The 20989-nt window shown below is 35.8% G+C and overlaps 1 protein-coding gene across 1 annotated transcript in view; it reads right to left on the bottom strand.

Annotated features, from left to right (window-relative positions):
- Window positions 1-20989, bottom strand: part of CFAP47 (cilia and flagella associated protein 47) — a 343220-nt gene that overhangs the window by 15081 nt on the left and 307150 nt on the right. The window contains exons 61-62 of the mRNA XM_040584179.1: window positions 9651-9822; window positions 8059-8220 (exon numbers count right to left, since the gene is read on the bottom strand). Of these exons, the coding sequence (XP_040440113.1) occupies window positions 8059-8220; window positions 9651-9822 (334 nt within the window). The remainder of the gene's footprint in view (window positions 1-8058; window positions 8221-9650; window positions 9823-20989) is intronic.

Below are 20989 nucleotides of genomic sequence, written 5' to 3'. Positions count from 1 at the left end.
AGTTAAATGTATAGCCATAATACAATAGGCCAGGAGGGATTCTGATAAAGATATGGCTAACAGTACAAGAACTAGCAATCAAAAACCTACTCACACACAACCAGAAACAGGGATCTTTCACAGTGCCTGTAGTGCTCATAAATCCTTTTTTTTTGTTGTTTTTGTTTTAAAAATGTATCTAAAGATGTTTTAAAAATGTATCTAAAGATTTCAAGAAAAAACAAGCAGTGTTTTCACTGATGTTCACATCAGGGAGATGATCTGACATCCTGGCTAGCTCACTAGCATGAGTAAATTGTTTTCTTATTCTCATCTTCTATAGTATAGAAAAAGTAAGAAATAAAATTCCCAGAATAGCACCTGCATTTCAGACATTATTGTTTTCAGTGTCTGTATATTTAGTGTATAATTAAAAATTAATAATTATGTGATTTTAAAGTGATTAAAAATTAATTTTTCCATTTTGATTACTGCTTCAGGTAAAACAGCTCTGGAGTCAGTGTCTGGCTTATCATTTCTGAGCCATGAAGGACAGAGATGAGGCTGTCTATATTTTTTCAAGAAGGTTTTTGTTTAACTCAAGGGTGGCAGATACTAACGTACTTCATAAAGTTTAATGTTGTGTAGAGTTTTGAAAACACATAAGAGCCAAGCACAAATGAATTAGTAAATATAAGGGCAGAGGCCATACAAACCAGAGAAAATAAGTGTGTCTTCCCACCTGTGTGTTCCATAACTCCTGTCATAATGGTTTGATATTGCTATCAGACAAGATGAACTCTGCCCTTACTCAAAATAATAAACAAGAGTAACTATTAAATTGAATTGAAATAATAATAGGACAATGAAATCATGGCAATTAGGAAACATGGAAATTGATCCAGTATTTAATAGACATATTTATAATTACTGCTTTAATCTTGTTCTTAAATAGCATTGTGCTTAAATAGTAGTCTGTGCTCATCAGTGTTCTCATGTTAGATAATTTTCAAATCAGTAAACTAAAAAAGAATACCTTATGTCCTCAATTAAACAAAACCTTAACATTTATATTCTCATAGAAATCTCACTGAAAAACTTAAAAAATAACCAGCAAATCTGAAAATATAAGCTTTATTAAATTAAGGCTCAAAATAGCTTTAATGTTTACTCCTTTCTTCCTCAAACCCATGAAGCATTAAATTATTTCTGTAGAAATATATTCCTTTATAAAACTCATCATTTTTCAAACTATACATAAAAAATAACACATACTAGTTTTAATCAAATTATTTTGACTTTTTTTTGTTCCAATAAAAAAAGAATTAAAAAATGCCTTAATCTGTTAAATACATAACTGTTTAAGCAAATAAGGGGTACAGTTTGAAAATGTTACAATGTGCTTCAAAAACTTATAATTTGTAGTTAACATCTGTTGGATGACACAAGAAATTTCAATTATATAGTGAAGTTCTTTATACTTATTAACTGTATTCAGTTATCAAATTCTATACATTATTAGAGGTAATTGGTATAATTTAGATAATTTCTTTTCAACCAAAAAAAAATGACAATGAGAAAAAATTAGGAAATCCTCATTATTTATCTGAAATGCTTGTTTTATACCAAAACCACCTCTGGTTTTGTTGTCCATTCTAAATCCTTAACTCTGGACATCAGAAAAGATGTAACTCCAGTTATCACTCCACAGCTTTGCAAAGGCTGCTTCAGAATCAAGGGACTTTTAAAAAATATGAAGAAACTCTGCATGACAAATGATTGACAGAGAATGCTTTACCAACTATAACATCACTTTTGTTGTACATGTTTGAAAACCAAAGCAGGAACCAGGGGTTTTATCTTTACAAAATATTAAGATTTCTGTCTCATTCCTGTTCTGTCCAGGGGTACTGTATTTGTGGATTGGTAAGCTGACTTTTCCTGAAACAAGCAGTGCAGGTGACAGCTCCTGGCTAAATGTGTGACATGCCAGTAATTGCATTATTAAGAAGGACGATCATAACTTTTTGGAAGCTCTGCCACATGCATATCTTTATCGATATTTTCCACTACTCTCCATTCAGACTGCAAAAAATGGAGCTCAGTCAACATTTGTTCTTTGCAGCTGCCACTATGTGGAAGATGCTAAGATAAAGTATTCTAATTATATCTTTAGAATAATGGTAGAATTTTGCAGAACTGGTAACAGAGATTGGCATAGGAATCCAGGACTGTAACATGCACAGTGATGTGTAAGAGGGGGTGAGGGAAAGGGTGCGTGTGCTGAGAACTTAATGAACACATTTTCTTGCAGCACACATAATTCTGGCTCATGGTAATTCAAATGAAATACAGAAGTAATTACAGCAAAATAGAAATATTTCTCAAAGTTGTAACCATAAACATTTTTTTTGTTTTTCCCTTCACAATTAGGGAGACTACAGAAAAAAAAAAAAATAGTTGCTCGCTATTCTTCACACAGGATTAAAATTAATCTTGTGTGATCAAGAAATGTTTTTAATTGAACATTTATTCTATGCACTAGGAAGCGTGCATAGAAGAAACAACGAAAATACCCACAGTGGTGCTCAAAATATGAAAAGTAGGTTAAGATAACTAAGTCTACACATGCAGTGATTTTAAAGACTAGTTTCATCTTTCTCCTCCTGTCCCTAGTCCATGTGGTTTTGTTGTCTCTTTATTCTAGCTCTGTTCCCATAATTGGGTGGAGCCTTGGATTTTGCAAATAACACTCCATGGAGACCATACAGATACCACGGTGTTAGCTTTTGTGATAGCAGGTGCTGATTAAGTATGCTTTTCTGAAGCATAGTTTGAGTTCACCTGAGAAGTTTCCTCAATGTAACTGTTTATTACAAAATACCCTGTTTGTGACAAACACAGGATTGGAATCAGAGGTTGGAATGGAAGAATGGATAACATTTTACTGTGTATGGGAATAATATGTCATTAAAACAATCACTAACAGGTACACGGAAAGCTAGAATTATAAGGGTGAAAGGAGGCTCTGTGTATGAGAAATAAGAGACAGAATGATCAGAATTATCCACCATCTTGACTAAATACTTAAAAGTAATGTAGTTTACAAAAAAAATTTGAAATTAAATAGTGTTCATATGTATCTATGATTGTTTCATGTTGGCTACTGAAGTGTTTGCACTGGAAAACAGGAAAACATTCTGCTGTAGCTGGATATCAGTATTTTAATGTGAAGAAATAAATCCAACTGTCAAAATACCTCTGTTCTGGAAAATATAGTAGTAAATATTCTACACAAAAGAGTTCTGTATTAATGCAAATGTTCTGATTCCAAAACATAATTGATTAAAATTGATTAAAAATACATTAAGAAGTTATTTTCAGTAAAACAAATATAGAAAGGGCTAGGGCTTTTTTAAGTAAAGCATCAGTTTTGGAATTTTTATTCTGTTTCAATTACAGACATCAGCATAAAGAACAAATGATTTCAGTTGGATATCAAACAAGTTTCTATAATTTTTATTTCCAAGGATAACATTCTAGCTATTCTTTTTGGTTAATATTGCTGTCATTCTGTAAACCATTGGTATTTAATAATGCATTTGCTATTAAAACAAACACTGATGTTTACACAGCATTACAGGATTGTAGCAAAGCAAATTACCTCAGTGGAAATGTTGCCACTGATTTCGGCTGGTGTTGAATTAAACCTACATTTATGACAAAGTCCAAAAAACATTATCTATGAATGTTAAAAAGTGGCAGAGATTTCTTATTTAACAAGTGAAATCTCCAGATTTGGCTCTTAACCAATCTTAATGCCATTAAGGGGGACCATTCAACAATATGTCCCTTTTGAATTTTTATAGCCGAAAGTAAGATATTGGACTACTCATATATCACAACTATCCTAGATGCAGACAGTTTTTTAAAAAAAGTATTTGAGTTTTCTTCCTATAACAAAACTGTTTGCCTGCATTCTCACTGTCATTAATTATTGAAGCAGATACTGTGCTGTTTCTCAGTGGGGGCACGTACGTGTCAATTTTAAATGTATTAAAAGACAGTGCATTACAGATTCGCATGGACTCTCAGAGCTTTCATTATTGCAGCTCATTGTGAACAGCATAGCAACTACCTCCCATTTGTTCATCATTCACTGTTCCTAAAGCAACTACATCAAATGTAGTTATGGGTCAGCTGGAAAGTCAGTAATTCAGTCCGAAACATTTCACAGACATTGAGGATTTTGCTGGAGAGGGGAGGAGTGTAGTTAAAGGGAGAAGCCCATATTTGAGTTGCAGTAGCTGTAGAGAAAAAGAGAGCTAAAACCATTGACCTCACAGCTTTGTAGTGATCACCAAAGGTGCTCTGTGGATGGCTGAAAATCCTCATTCAACCTGGCATATATATGAGAATCCTAATCTGTCTTTAGTAAAATAGTGAGCCTTTTGGGGGGCCTGTGGATCTCAAATATTTTTTCCCGCATCACTATGCACCCTCCTAGCCCATAAAGATGTACAGGTCTTCTCAGTGATGCTGTGCAACCACTCTGGGCTGCAAACAGAGAGGAAAAAAAAAAAAGACACAGCTGCAGAGTCCCTTTCTAGCAGGTTACTCAGAAATACATCTCTGTTTTCTCCCCAGTTACTCTCAAAGTAGCAGTGCCATGAGGTACTCTCCAGCATATGAAAGGAAGACAGAAAGTATCTGTATGGAGGGCAAAAAAACCCCCCACCTCTCTAAGCACCAGAACTGATTCTCAATGGGATTGTTCTGCTAAATGTTTACTGAAGAAAAACTCCAAAGGGCTGATCATTTTTTTTCTGGGAAGGTCTATAGGATGACACTCCATATCCAATTGAAAATTTTAACCCATACTTCAATGTTTCATGGTTTTATTTTTAATCTAAGTCATTTGAGTTATTCAAGCATTAAATTACATCTGTAATATATGGGTTTCTTGTGTAATTGCTCTTAAACTGCAGATCCAGCATGCTAAATGTTGGTTGGCTGACCGTTTTATTTCTATAACAAAACTTCCACCACTAAAATCTTCTAAGCAAATCAAAGATATGATAAGGCATTATAAAACTTACAAAGCAGTTGTTGGCACTATTTATGATGCGGATCTTATCCAGCACATGCAAACATTGTATTTTGTGTTTCAAATGTATGGGGGGAAGTCTTGCTATGTAAAATAAATTTGGGATTTGTTTAAGGGAAAAAGAGAATCTGTCTCCCACCACAGGTCTTTCTTTATATAACTATAATGATTCAGGTTTTATAATGGCTTTCTAGAGGACATTAGGTCTCTTCACTACTATCAAACACCTACCAGGAGATTACAGTATTGCCAGAGCAATCACTTCACTTTTGTTCCTGAAACAGCCCATTCCATTGAAACTGTTAACTTGGACATTGTGATAGAAGCCTTTTTCGGAGTGCTAGTAATTAGTATCACTGACAGCCATCTAAAAGCTGGAACTGTCCATGTTAGAGGCACAGCTTTTGGAAATAAGTTCTTAAAAAAAATGATCAGTTGGAACCAAGGACACTTCCTGCAGGGATGATACAAAGGCACGTATCTACAACGAAAGTTAACTGTCAACCAGCATATCTGGCACACTTTCTAGATAGGTAGTAAAAATAGTTAATTTTAAAGAAAAAAAAAAGAAAGAAACTTAAAAACTTTCATAAGCTAATAGATTGTAACCATCATGATTCTTTCAGTTTTACTGTTTTAAAACTTCTCTGTCAGTGCTACACAATTTATTTCCTGACTTCCTGCTGTATACAAATGACAGCATAAGTTTGCTACAACATTATGAAATTCTGAGAAAACAATGAAAAGTATGTAAAAATTATATTAACAGAGATTTCTGCAGGACTTCTAAAAATGAAAGTAATAAAATACCGAAGAATGACACCATTATTTTATCTAGTGAAAGGGCAGAGCAGAGATGAATTCGAAACATGCTTACATAATAAAACAGGAATACTTTAAAAAGAATAGCACATTTAAAAAATTTTAAAACACAATGCAAAGGATTGTTTTTGCCTTGGTGTAAGTATAAATTACTCTGAAAAACAATCTATAGTAAAAACATAAAGGTTTTAATAATGAGCCTTTAATATCACAATACACCTTCCTTAACTCTGTATTTTGATTGTATATTGATCTTTCCCTTAGTCGAGGAGGATCATTTAAGAGATCACTTAAGAAAACTTGACACCCACAAAGCCATGGGCTTTGACAGGATGCACCCCTGAGTGCTGAGGGAGCTGGCAGACATTATTGCCAAACCGCTCTCCATCATCTTTGAAAAGTCAGGGAGGAGAGGAGAGGTGCCCAAAGACTGGAGGAAAGCCAGTGTCACTCCAATCTTCAAAAAGACAAGAAGGAGGACCCAGGAAACCACAGGCTGGTCAGCCTCACCTCCATCCCTGGAAAGGTGATGGAACAGCTCATCCTGGAGGTCATCTTGAAGCATGTGAAGGAAAAGCAAATCATCAGGAACAATCAACATGGATTCACCTAGGGGAAATCATGCCTGACCAACCTGATAGCCTTCTATAATGGAATGACTGGCTGGGTAGATGACAGAAATAGTGGTAGATGTTGTCTGCTTTGACCTCGGCAAGGCTTTTCACACTGTTTTCTGTAACATCCTCATAAGTAAGCTCAAAAACTGTGGGTTAGATGAGTGGGCAGCGAGGTGGTTTGAGAACTGACTAAAGGCAGAGCTCAGAGGGCTGTGATTAATGGTGCAGAGTCTTGGTGGAAGCTTGGACCTAGTGGTGTTCCCCAGGGGTCACTGATGAGTCCAGTCCTGTTCAACTTATTTATCAATGACCTGGATGAAGGGACTCGGTGTACCCTCAGCAAGTTTGCTGATGATACCAGACTGTGAGGAGTAGCTGATACACCAGGAGGCTGCGCTGCCATTCAGCAAGACCTGGACAGGCTGGAGACGTGGGCAGAGAGGAGCCCAATGAAGTTCAGCAAAAGCAAGTGTGAGGTCCTGCACCTGGGGAGGAACAACCCCCCCCATGCACCAGTACAGGCTGGGGGCTGACCTGCTGGATGGAAGGCAGCTCTGCAGAGAAGGACATGGCAGTTCTGGGGGACAGCAAGTTACCCATGAGCCAGCAGTGTGCCCTGGTGGCCAAGGTGGCCAAAGGGATCCTGGGGTGCATTAGGAGGAGCACAGCCAGCAGGTTGAGGGAGATGGAGATGATCCTGCCCCTCTGCTCTGCCCTGGTGAGGCCCCATCTGGAGTGCTGTGTCCAGTGCTGGGCTCCCCAGTTCAAGAGAGACAGGGAACTGCTGGAGAGGGTCCAGCAGAGAGCTACAAAGGTGATGAGGGGCCTGGGGCATCTCCCTCTGGTGGAAAGGCTGAGAGAGCTGGGCCTGATTAGCCTGGAGAAGAGAAGATTGAGAGGAGATCTTATCAATGTCTACAAATATCTTCAGGGTAAGTGTCAAAAGGAGGGACCAGGCTCTTTTCAGCTGGGCCCAGAGACAGGGGCAATGGGCACAAACAGCAACACAGGCAGTTCCTTCTGCATATGAGGAAGAACTTCCTTGTCTTGAGGGTGACAGAGCACTGGAACAGGCTGCCCAGAGAGGTTGTGGACTTTTCTTCCCTGGAGACATCAAAACCCACCTGTACGTGACTCTGTGAAGCCTACTCTAGATCAACCTGCTTTAGCAGGGGGTTGGACTACATGATCTCCAGAGATCCCTGCCAACTGTGACTATTCTGTGATTCTATATCACACATTTTAACACACAAGCATTTTAGAGCAAAATTTTAAAGTCATAACATAAACATTTGGACGTATTTCAAAATTTTCTCTTGAGAGGCTATAGCCTACATATAGAATACTTCTGTTTTCTACAGTACACCATCAAAATCACATTTGTTACCTATACAATGCATCACTTGAAATTAATGATGAAATAGCTGCAGCTCACATATGTTTCTGTTGCCCAAATCTGTCCTATCTAATGTGTTTGAGTGTGAACTCTAGCCTCAGAAAGCTGCATAAATACTTAATCATAAGTATTTTTACCTTGTCTGGCTTGTAAGCTTAAAGCCAACTATAGATTCCTTATTCAGGCCAACTGCTTCAATGTTGATGACATCATCCACCTCTGGCTCCGTAGCAATGAACAGCATGGGAAATTTCCAAACACCTCCTGTAGTGCACTGTACTACAAGAGTTGCTTCGTTCCTTAAAATTTCAGATAAAAAACATTCAATACATAGAACAACATTACAAAACATAAACTGAGTAAATTAATGTCCAAAATAAGCCTCAAGTGTGTAGAACTACAATACAGTAAAATGAAAATACAGATGGCTTTAAACTGGAATACATCCTTAATTTTGCATGGCATAGTATGCATCAGTTACACTTAGACTGGGATGAAGATTGCTGTAAATATTGTGATAGCTAAAGAACAAGAAAGGACATAATATGAAAGCAAAATGATTGGAGCAGCCATGAGATTTGATTCTTTTTCTGCTTACTCTCTGTTGAGGTAAACAAATTTAACTCAATTTGGTTTAGTCTTCTTTTTTTTTTTAACTTTGGTTCATGGCAGAATCTTGTCCACAACATGGTAGCAGTTCATATTAGAGGCAAATAGATCTGGTGAAGGTCTATGTGCTTAGAAAAATTGCAGACTGATGTCTTCAGACCATCTAAGAGAGTTGGTGCTGTAGATTCTAAAGATAAGAAACCAATTAATTGCATTCATTGAATCCTCTGCATGAAGCCTGATAAGTCTCAAGTACACAACGATAAAAAACAAACCAAAACAAAAAATAATAAATTAAAAAGGGACAGAGTAGAAATAAAGAGAGCTTTGAAATTAACCTCCCTTCTGATACAATGACATTGCATGGTGTGGGTGGATGGTCTTTCCTAAAGGTTCCCTCCTGCACCCTAAAAATACCCCCGTTGCATGCAGCCCATGACACTAGGCAGTGACTGCTTTCTAATCTTCCTGGTAATGTTGAGCCTCTGAATTTTCCATGTGCCTGCATGATACTGAAGCTTCTTTCCAGCCTCCTCCCCACACACATTTGACTCCTTCAAGAGGAAGGTGCAACTTCCCACTCTTTAGACAGGATCTCACTTTCACAGTTTCTTTTTAAAGCTGTGGGATGTACTAATGTAAAACAACGAAATTCCTAATTTTTCACAGCTGTAAAAGAAGATAATATTTGTCTGTGAACTGTTGTTACCGGGGCACTAGAGACTAATTTCAAATTCCACCATCCCATCCATCCGAAGAATATGCACACATGTTCATCTACAGAAAGTTTTTCAAGGCCATCTTGTCTGTATTCTTTCCGCAAATTTTGAATGTTCATTGGAAGTCTTTCAATACTCCAGTGTTTAGAAGTAAATTGATGGATGCACAGACTAAGGCAGTAACTCAACAGAACTATGTCACAAGCATTAAAAAGAAAAACTATCAGTTTTAATACCAGAGATATCATACTGAGAAGCATCATGTGAGAAAATCTAAAATAATAGATCTCAGAGATGAAAACAACATGAGGAAAATGATGCAGGGAGGTGTTTATATAGCTAAGAGTGATCAGACAGGATTTTATTGCATGTTTTGTTGGTAATAAGGAACAGGAGCTTACCTCATTGGTTTGTTAGGTGCAAACACTATATTAAAGACCAGTGTTATGGTTCTGGATTCTGTATCCTGTTCTTTTTGAACCAGATGCATACCAACCAAAGATTCAAGCTGAGATTTAATTTCATTTGATTGATATTGCAATTCATATAGAAATTCCATTGCTGTACAGAAACCTAAATGACACAAGAGAAAGAGATCAGTCTCTGTGCACTCCAGTATCACACAGCTGGCTGGATAGTAGTTGCAATTCTTTCATTTGTTACTAAAAATGACAAGGAAGTAAAACTACTAATTACCCAGAATTTGAGTGATTTCCTTCTGACTGCATAGCAAAATCTTCCAGTTTCATATGACAGGCTATATAGTTTCTGGCAAAATGGAAGCTGGAAAATTTACTTAGGAGATGTTAACAGTAATAGCAGTATCGTTCTGGCTACCACTTCTACATTACAGAAAGATATTTCCAGTTCATCAGCCAAATGAAAATTGCAAGAATTTAATACTGTTTTTGAGTAATGGCATTGGGACAATCTCAAAAAAACAAGTCATTAAGGACATCAGTGCCACTGATGGCTGACAGTCTGGAAAACAGAATACAGAAAAAGAGCAAAGATGTCACTAGCAGCCTCTTCTCTTATTCCCTGTAGCAGCTATGAAAAGGCCAAGTAGTAATGACATAAGAATAAAAGCTGTGTTTCTTGATTCAAGTGTCTTTTCCAGCTGTAACAAAGAAAACTGTGATATTCAGTATACAACAGTAATTTGTGCACAAAAGCACAAAACAGAACGTTTCTATGAGGAAAATAATCTCAAACTGCTAATCTGTTTAAAAGTTTTACACATTTTATGGGGGAAAAGTATTTTAACACAACCACTAGATCTTATTATGACCACATATCCTAAGGCACATTTTGAATTTGCACAGCTAAGTACAATGTGTTGCACAGAACTCCTATGTATGCATCCTTGTATATATACGTTGGCTATAGAGGGCCAGTCATCTGCAGTTATTTCCCAAGACCTTCCAACTTGGAGTTCTAACGTATAGACTACATATTTCTTCACATAAAAAGTCCAAAAGATAATGCACTGTGAGACAGCTGATCAAAATCTTACTTTGGTTTTGCCAGTCTGTAATGCCACCCAAATTTAAGGAGCACAGACACTTTCCTATGCTTGAAGTCTTTTTTCCTTTTCTGAAATGTACAAATTCCAACTTCACTGGCTAACAAGAAGCTTGAACTTCTGTTGCCAATATTTTTGTAACACACAAATTAACCCTAAAAAATGTAGCAGCTTATACTGTAACATTTCTGACTTTTTAAAGTGGATTCTTCACACAGATGTCTGATTGATTTATGCTAGATCAAAAAGTTACACAGAGGTAAGAAAAACAATACCAACAGACAGGATTATCGGTTATAGTAGATACACACTAAATACTGAATATATCGGATTTCCATGTATTTGTCTTTTTATTATAAATTTGCTTTATTACAATAAATGTACTTTTTAATAATGAAATTAAGTATGAACATTTTTCCTACAGTTTATAAAATTCCTAGGATCATCCTACATCCTTCCATGCTTTGTTGTTTAAATATGTTTATGCCATGCATTCAGATTCCCATACAGCCCAAGGCTTCTAGTAGTCACCCTAGAGAAATGCCCAAACATGAAAATTAAGACAAAAAATTAACTTATTATGGGAGAGAAAAGATTACATCATTTGGAGCATTCCAGAATGAGAAAATTGCAACTGTTGAGCAGATGTTTCTTTCAGCAGTTATATCACACAATGCTACTCAGGAAAAACGTTTTCTATACTTCAGAAGAAAATGCTGTAAATTGCATTCTGCTTTTAGTATCCAAAGACATTTGATTTTGGTTTGACATATGTATATAGTACCTTTTAGCCAGAAGCAATTAAATATTTACAATTTTTTTGTGCTCCAGGCTGTTTTATAACCTGTTCTACGCTCATATTAAGTATTTAGTTAAAATATTTTAATATTTACAACACCTAAGGAAAAACGATGCGTTTATAAGTCCCAATATTTGAAAGCCTTGTTATGCTGGTCCCTTAGCTGGTTTTGATCTACATTGCTGATCTAGTTTTGAACTGTTCAAAAAAGAAAAATGTAATTAGATTTTTATCACAGCTGCCCTGAAGACTACTATATTATTGTACTATGGGAAGCCTCTGTGAATATGTTAATATTTTATGCTAGACAATTCCAGAATGCACATGCTGCCTAAGCAAACTGGCAGATGTTAAAGGTAAAAAAAATAAAAATAAATAAATAAATAAAAATGTGTATCATGGCTAGAAATCTGTCCAAATTGTCAAATATTCAGTTTCCTTGTTTCCATTTAATTGAAATTTCTGGTTTCAATTAAAATGGTGAAATAAATAAGAATTAACATTTTCTTTATAGTGACACCAAATACAATATAGCAGACTGTTCAAATATGTCTTGACCCTTTAGCCCAGCTCTTTGTATGTTTTCATTCACTGGTTTTCTATTTAAACATCAAAATAACATTTTATCTGTACTAAAATGTTATCTAATGTAAATTGTAAAATATGCATGCAGATATAAAGTATACCCCAAATAATCCACTGCTGTTCTTTAAGTAGAGAGCAGCAAGGAGAGTTTTAGCCACATCTTGACTCAACATTATTTCTCAGTCCAAACACTGGGAAGATACAAGCATGCTATTTATATACAGCTTGTTACATCTAGGGAATAGAAACTCCATTTACAAAAAATATTACTTTCTCATCATTCCTGAAGAATATTATGCAGTCATTTAGTTTGGAAAGGCCCCTTAAGACCATTGAGTACAACCATAAACCTAACATTGCCAAGTCCACCACTAAGCCATGTCCCTAAGCACCACAACTAGACATCTTTTCAATCCCTCCAGGGATGGCAACTCAACCGCTTCCCTGGGCAGCTTCTTCCAGTGCCTGACAACCCTTTCGGTGAAGACGTTTCCTCATATGCAATCCAAACCTCTCCTGGCACAACCCAAGGCCGTTCCATTTTGTCCTGCCACTTGCCACCTGGTAGAAGAGACCAACACGCACCTAGCCACAGCCTCCTCTCAGGTAGCTGCCACGGGCAGTACGATCTCCCCTCAGCCTTCCTCTCTCCAGTACTTTGCGTAAATAAAGACTTGTGAAAAATAGCACGGATTTAGGCAACATTTGTGTATGCAGAATTTCTGAAGCAGCGATGTTTAAAAACCAATAAGGTTTTTGAGCGATATAGTTCTATGTCTTGGCTGTCATTTATTTTCAAGTGCTAGTAAGGATACTTCTTAAAAAGCACTACAATTGAAGTGTGGAGGATTTGTCTGGGTTCTTTTTTTAAACAGCCTCTAAGAAGGTGAAAGGAAATAGACCACTATCTTCATTTATTTTCTGACTCGTAAGAATGATAGCGTGGACACTTCCAGGGTTTTACACTCTGAGCATATATATTGGGCAAATGTGATTTTTTTTTGACTGCTAGGATTTACTGTAAATCTAATTAATGGATTTCATACATCTAAAGATTAAAGACGTGTCTAACAGGTTCACAATAAAAACCTCAGGAATTTAAATAACTTTTTAGTTGAAAAGAACCTGTATTCCAGCTTCAAAAGAGTTAACTACAAAGACATCGATGGGTCTAATGTCCATGGAAGGTATGTGAAATGCCCACTGGGTATATCGGACCTGGAAGAGGGTTTCACACAGCCATTAGAGAAGCCTTTGTACCTTCCTCCTATTTTTGAAAAGTGAATACATGTTTGACTTCACTGACTGGCTCATTATACATTGTGTTTTCTGATGATAAAAACCTAACGGACACCGGTCTACGAAGCTGCAGTCTCTTGTGGATACCTAGAGGAGATCTAGCTACCTGAGCTACCTGCAAATAGTGCTTAACCTAGAGTGGGCTTGGTGACATAAAAACGGCAAAGGGGAGGAGCTCTCTAAAGGACTCCCCTTACTTTCACACTGCCTCAAATTTCCAATGAGACAGGTGGAAATTAAAGCTGTGATAGAAAAATATTCAGACTGCAAAACTACTTGTCCTCATTACAGAGATTTTTTCTTGGATTGGTGCAATAAAACAGAGATGCAAGTGAATTCGCTCAATTGACCTTCATCACCTCCCATTCAGCAGGCTGAAATTTTACTTGCAGTCATTTAATAAAGGTCAGCACAATCACAGAATACAAACAAAATGAAAGCCCAGTCACTCATAAATTTGCAGCTTCACGCTTTTAAAAAACCAGATAAATTATAGTTTGATGCTGAATGTAATATACTGCACTCTCTCAATGATTTTTTTTTTTTCTGGTTCTGCTAATTTTTCAATGTTTGCATCCATTGTGGCCCTGACACCTGACAAAGATTTCTTCCCCTCTGGATCTAATAGTCTCCAAAGTGGTAAATTAGGAACTACAAGATGAGACATTAACTACTAATTTCTACCAGACATCTGGCACCTAATTTTGACCTTCCAAATGTTGTGAAATCTCTTTCTTCACAGCCCCCATTCAGCTGTCATATGACACTTGTTCTTTTCCTGCTTCTTTGCTGTCTTCCAGGAGTCTTAACACACACTGCTAGAACTCAGCAGGCAGTGGGGAACGAACATTAAGTATGCAGATATGACTTGCCAGCAAAAGCAGCAGTAGACAGGATACATTACCATACAGTAGATTAAATTGCTTTAATACAGCTTTCAAGTAAATATTCAAGTGAATAGCAAATATGTATAGCAAAAAAGAGTAAGAAAGGAAAAAAAAATAAAAGGAAGCCTGGTGGTCAAGAACATCCTAACATTTAAGTAGCCAGTATCTTCTGGGCAGTAAGAAATTAACTTCATCTGAGAACTCGCTGTAAAAAGTCGTAACTCCAGGATAATAGCAGCAGAATAAACAAATTGCATAATAACCAAAAAAGAGCTGGCTGTAGTTAAATTCCTTTCACTAAATTTGTTCATACAGGTACAAAAGTTCTGCATGTGGAGCATTATAAATATCAGCAAAGGTAACATCATATACTTTATTAAATGCCAGACACCAAATTACCTTAAATGCAAAGAAATAAATGGATAAGAAAAGTGGTCTCCTTCTGTTGATGATATAATCTTTGATCCTCAATGCAATTCAAGAGAATTCTCAACATAGGTAAGCATATACACCTTTATATCTCTTCCTCGCAAATTTATTTGTCTTTCCATATCCAATTAAGGCTTTTCACCCATATCTTCAAGGCTTTGAAAAATTCCACTCTTAGCCATATCTTTTTTTTACCCTGCATCCCACTGCCTATTCCCCTAGCAACCAACTTCAACACTTTTCTAAATTTTCTCTCACATTTGATTTTTCTGTTTCCTAATTTTCCTTTTTCAAAACACTCTTCAAATCAGAGTTCTACTTCTAAAGCAGGTTTCTACTGTAAAAAGAAGCAATAGAAAGCACTTCCCTCCCTCCCCCCCCCCCCTTTTTTTTTTTTTTAGGATGTCTTTGTTCAAAACACTGCATCATTAAATGAATGAAATGGAAGTTTGTGAATCCATGTATATGAAATAAACAGTGTGCATCTAGCATCTGCTGTTCTGCATGCATTTCTAATTTCTTCCTTGCAGCTTGTTTCCATATATTCTCCCTCTCTGAATCCATTTTGGACTAATTCCATTTGTGTTATGCCTATCCACACTCCCCTCTTTGCACCCTATTTTGATATTTCTTGGCATAGTAAATAAATCAAAAGCCTCAGGAAAAGCAAAAGGATTTTCATCAGCCCAAAGGATCTCCCACATTACCTTCCTTTGATCTGGCATTCTACTTAGATTTGTACACCAATTATAAATTAATGCATTAAAAGAAATTATTCAAATGTATTTTTTCAATCATATTCTATTCTTTGTTTTCAGCAGTCTCTTTTATTTAGCATTGTCTTCATTCATCTGGCAATTCTAGCAAATAAAGAACACTTCTGTACCTGGACACAGGCAATGCCAAACCGGCTTCTCCATGAACTTATATTATGAAGTAGTCTTAATTCACATAGACATTTATTTTTTCCATGGTTTCCCAGCTCATTTCCCTCACTGTGAATGTTGCCCACTGAAATCAGTAATAACTCAAGGAGTCTTTTAACCTAATCATTCAAACTGTATTGGTCCACACACATGCTAAATTGAAAACAGTATTATTTATAATTTCTTTTTTTTCCACTGTGTCCAATATGATGACGTCTGTGTACTTTATTCCTTACAGAAGTTACATTAATAACTAAAAGAAATTATGCTTGTCATTTCGAAGACCAAGTTCCAATGCAAGCACATTTCTTCAGATCCCTTTGGAGGAGCAGTGTGTTTACACCAAGATAACCAGTAGATCATGAAGCAATAGCAAGGTTCTTTTTTCCAGTCTTTTTATGTGTCAGCAGTATGGATGTTCTTTCCTCCCTCCCAGATGCTCTCTTACCCTCAGAAGTTTCCTAGGTTTTAGCCTTCTCTTTTATTGTTTGGCGATTTACTTGAAAAACATAACTTACAGGATGTTTCATGGTTTGGATTGGTTTGGTTTGGTTTTCTTTTAACTGCATCAGTGACTGTAATTGCCCATTTACTATAGGTGGTTAAGAGAATACCAGCAATTTTGCTCTACTTCCTTTATCACACTCTGTGTTCAAAGACTTTTCTAGGGCTTTTTATTGCACTGTATACACTGAGTCACTTTCCCTTTTCAAAATTCATTCTTAAAATCACTTCCTTTAGAAAACTATCTTACTTTTCGCCTTCCGACACTGCCAACATGTACTGTACGAAGAATACTTCCCTAAGGCAAAAAACACCCTTTTTCATATTTTGGAACATAACATTTCATTCATGGAACTTTATCACTTCCCAGTTAAATATCATTTTACTGCAGTAGGAATGTGACCTTCCAAGTGAGAAGAACATATAGATTTAGCTTATCCCCAGCTATTTCAGTTCCTTCACAGTTCCTTATTAAAGTTATATGCAAAATACAAATGTAATTTGTCCTACTGAATAAAAGCAATTTTCCATTTAGAAATTCAATTTTCTTCATACTTACTTACAAACTTTTCATGTTCAAGAATATAATCTTAAAATATTGTGGATCTAAGCATCACTTTGTAAATCAGCTGTGTGTCTGTACAATGTATGGTGGTTTTTCTGAACTAATGGCAATAAAATAAATAAGCTTAAAATACCTGTTCCAAAAGTAAATGTTTTCTGACTACTTTTACTACTGTCTTGTAACTTGGGTATAAGATTAGAACCATTTTGCTTTTATAAAAATAGATTTTTCTAATTAAACTTTATCAGTCCAAAAATTTTTTGAGTGAGAAGGAACACCTTGGCTGATTGCTGCTAAAAACCCAAAAGTATCAAACTGCACTGAGATGTGATTCTTACTCAGCACGACCAGTTTCAGTTTTTCAACAAATCATAAAACATTACCATTTAAGATATTCCTATATCCAGTACCATTTATTTGCCCTTTGAAATTCTGTAGAGCTGACACCAGCAAACTTGAGTTCTTAATTCAAAAACTCTGAAACGCACAGTGCTTGAAATAACATAGCACATATGTAGCAAAGAGCTTCATGTTGATTTTAAAGGCACTTTCACATTTATCGAGTCTGCCAGCTACAGGATGCAGTACTTAGAGAAGCTGAAAAGACCTCACAATCTGATCTGTTGAGCTACTCCTCACTTGCTACTACATTGCAAGTTTGGTTTAGAAGATAAATAATAGTTTGTTTTAAAATGTTTTAACTTAATTAGCAGGTATTTCAGGCAGACACATTACTTAATAACAATGGAATATTTTCTCTTAACATACACAGTCCAGACTGATCAGTCTGATTGCCAGTTGAACACAATGAAAACTGCATCTTTTTTTCTGTGGGATTTCAGGAAGATGGATGCAGTATCAGAATGTTTGTATTGTACAGTTTGTATGGGGTAGGTTTATGGTTTTTTTAAACACATGAGAAGGGCATATGCTAGCTCTTATGATCTGCAATATATCCATTGATTCATGGTCATCGTATGAAAAGGGGAGCTGAGGACCAGGAATTGGTCTGTTCTGGTTTTGGTTGTTCTTTCTTTTTTTAATAGTTGCATTTATTAGAAGTTTGGATGACAAAGATGTCATCTTAGGTTACGCTCTTTCCCAGCATCTTAATCTAAAACACCAAGCAAATATGCGTGTGTGGTTATAGACAAAAGAACTTCAGCCTGATTATTTTCCCATACAAATGTATTTATATTTTTCATAAAAACACATTTTTGTGTTTTGAAAACATGGACCTACATACTGAAATCTTCCACTCAGTAGCTCTGCAAATTAAAAAATAACAATACACAACAAACTAAACATAAGTAAAAGGGGTAATATAATCCTGTAATCTCAAATGGAGTGATTATCTTTCTTTCCTTCTAACTTGAAAGGAGATATGGAAAAAAGAATTTCTTAGCAAGTATTCCTCATCTGTTCATCTGTACAAGTATCATAAAGAAAGAATTTGTCTTACATCACATCGTAACTTAAATTGTTTATGTTTCCTGAGATAACTCCATTATCTGTGCTTATGGTATAATCTTTGATTCAATGATAAAATAATTTTTCATTGAAAATTAAAAAAAATTATCTAAATTTATGCACATAGAACTCTCTACTGATGGAGGTAAATTGTTTTTGGTACTATCACTAGAATCTGTAAGCATGTTATTGATAGTTTTACACTATACTATGGTCTATTAAAAAGGATGCATTTTATATCTTTTGACTTTTTTAATATTACAAAACAGACTGAGCCACACAGACTAGAACACAGGAGCTAATCAGTAGGGTCACATTCATTTGCTTCCTTTTCCTTATCCAATGAATTGCATTCAGTTATACATAAGGTGGAACATCTATAACACAGGGTAGTGAAAATTCCTCTACTGTGAGACAAATAAAATCTCATGGGAGGTATCCACTTGTCTTATTTTTTTGATAAAAATTAAGTTTCAGAACTAATAAAAAATTGTGCAGTAAATTTCTGAGGTTTCGCTGTCTTCCTGAGCTTGCTTGAAGTAAGAGTAATGGTTCAAGATTACAATTTCATTTAATGTTCTGTGGTAATTCTATGTAACTTTTAGCTACTTGTCTTAAAATCTCAATATCTAGCTACACCTTCAAAGTTTCAGATCAACGTGGTTTTAAACTGTCAAAACTACAGGCACGATGCAAATTTACAAAAACATGAAGTTGTATACGTTCCCCATAAAAGCTGGGGAAGTTTTGTTTTTTCCTTTTTGCTTCATGTTCTTTTTGGAGTTGTGAAATATTGGATAGATGAAGGAGATCTAGAGTGGATAATTTCATTTTCTCTAAGAAAAACAACAATATGTGAACAGCGCAGCTTCAGAGACAGAAGACAAGGACAAAGAATCTTAGCACAAAAATTAAATAGGATGTAATACGCTTGAAATAGAAGAGCATTTGGGATATAGTTGTATGTGTGCATGTGTTTGTTACTACGGTGACTGTCAGATATATTATCTGAAGCAAATCTAGGTTATAAACCTTCCACTTGCTTTGCTATGATTAGAACCATGCGCACACAGCTGAGACAGACAGGGAGAGCACTGGTCCATTGTTCTTCTGGAAAACCAACAGAGTTCACATTTTAAGGGCCTCTATTAGCTATGCTTTGTTGATGTCCCATAATTAATGAGAAAACAATGCAAAAAACCTAGTGCAAATTAACGCAGATAGATCATCGTAAGGTGCTATGATGTTGCAAAAGCACAACTAAGATCCTGGAGAGCTATGCTGACTCTGGTTTTGATTTACAGAAGCTTTCCCAAAATACCTTTACAAAATAAGGGTGCAGTGGTGTCGTTACTATGGTAGTAATACTTATCACTCAATCAAAGTAATTACAGAAAACTATGTGGAAAAAAATGGGAGAAATAGCAATTTGGCAATCACAATCATATAACAATTAGAGTAATTCATGGAAACTTGCAGGAAATTATGTTGCTTAGCCTTCCCTTAGTCACTAACTCAAAATACATTTCTAAGAGGTGATTGTGTGTTCTTGTTTCAGAGATACATTATGTGGGGATAGCCAATCAGTTCTTTTGGACTTCTCAGTTTTCCTGGACGTACATCATACTGAAAAGTAACATCAGGAATTCCTTGTTTTGTATTGCTTATTGGTTTTGCACTTTTGTGAAGCTGAATAAATAACTTAAGATTATTTTATAATTGCTCTGGTTCCCTGTAAGTGTTGAGTATTGTAACTGAGCATGATTGTAGAAAGTAATTTTGATTTGCGTAATGCTGAAACTTATTCTTAAGGCTTGCAGATTTCAATGTTTTATAAAATGGGAAAGAAACAGAAATGAGTGACTCTTCTGTAAACAGAAATATAAGTAATTCCAAACCATACTAGCTCACAATCCACAAGCTTTTTTTCAGCAGTTGGCATTATTGTTCAAGTTCCATTACGAAATGGGAGTAGGAAGGGTTACTTATGAGAGAAAAATCTATGCTAAATTGTTTCTTTTTTTAATGGACCAAATGGTAACCCTGTATATCAACAAGTAAATAAAGTCCTATTTGAACTTCTTCATTAAAATGCCTGTGCATATTGCAGTTCAATAAAGAGAATAAACAATGTATCAAATCTCTCCCATGTTTGACTCAAAGAAACAAACAGCCAGATGTAAACAAAAATTATGTAGCTGACAAAATAATCCATCTAGGCTTTCATTTTTACTCTGATGCCCTATTTGGCTTCTGCTGGTTCCCCGTTTCCCAGCAGGAGTTGTCACCTTTAACAACAAGGTAATAATCTCTAACAGAGTGACCCAATTGCTGGTTCACCCCCTTGTCAACACTTTCATTTTGCCATAGCTCACAGCTTTCACAAAGTGTTAATCCAAAACAAATACTTTGTTGCTCTTTCTTCTACTTCTTGCAGATTAAAAAATTCACTTAACAATCTCATTTATATAGATATAACTCTCTCATCCTCAATTACCATTTCAAAAATAATGACATAATTATTCTGACAACGGAGACACAGCTTAAGTAAAACATCAGGCCATCTTCATCACTATCACTCTCTTCATATGGCTTTCAATATTAACCTGCTACACTTAATCAGGAATTAAATTAAAATCTCTGAATGAGAGACAAGTCTATATGAATATTTTGTCTCCTCCTATCCTGGCATTTTTATTTCTTATACTGCTAGGATCTCTTTGATCGTATCCAATTTTATTGGACTCATTT

Source organism: Falco naumanni, chromosome 2 (assembly GCF_017639655.2).
Source record: "Falco naumanni isolate bFalNau1 chromosome 2, bFalNau1.pat, whole genome shotgun sequence".
Classification (NCBI taxonomy): domain Eukaryota; kingdom Metazoa; phylum Chordata; class Aves; order Falconiformes; family Falconidae; genus Falco; species Falco naumanni.
This window is presented reverse-complemented; position numbering and strand designations above follow the sequence as displayed.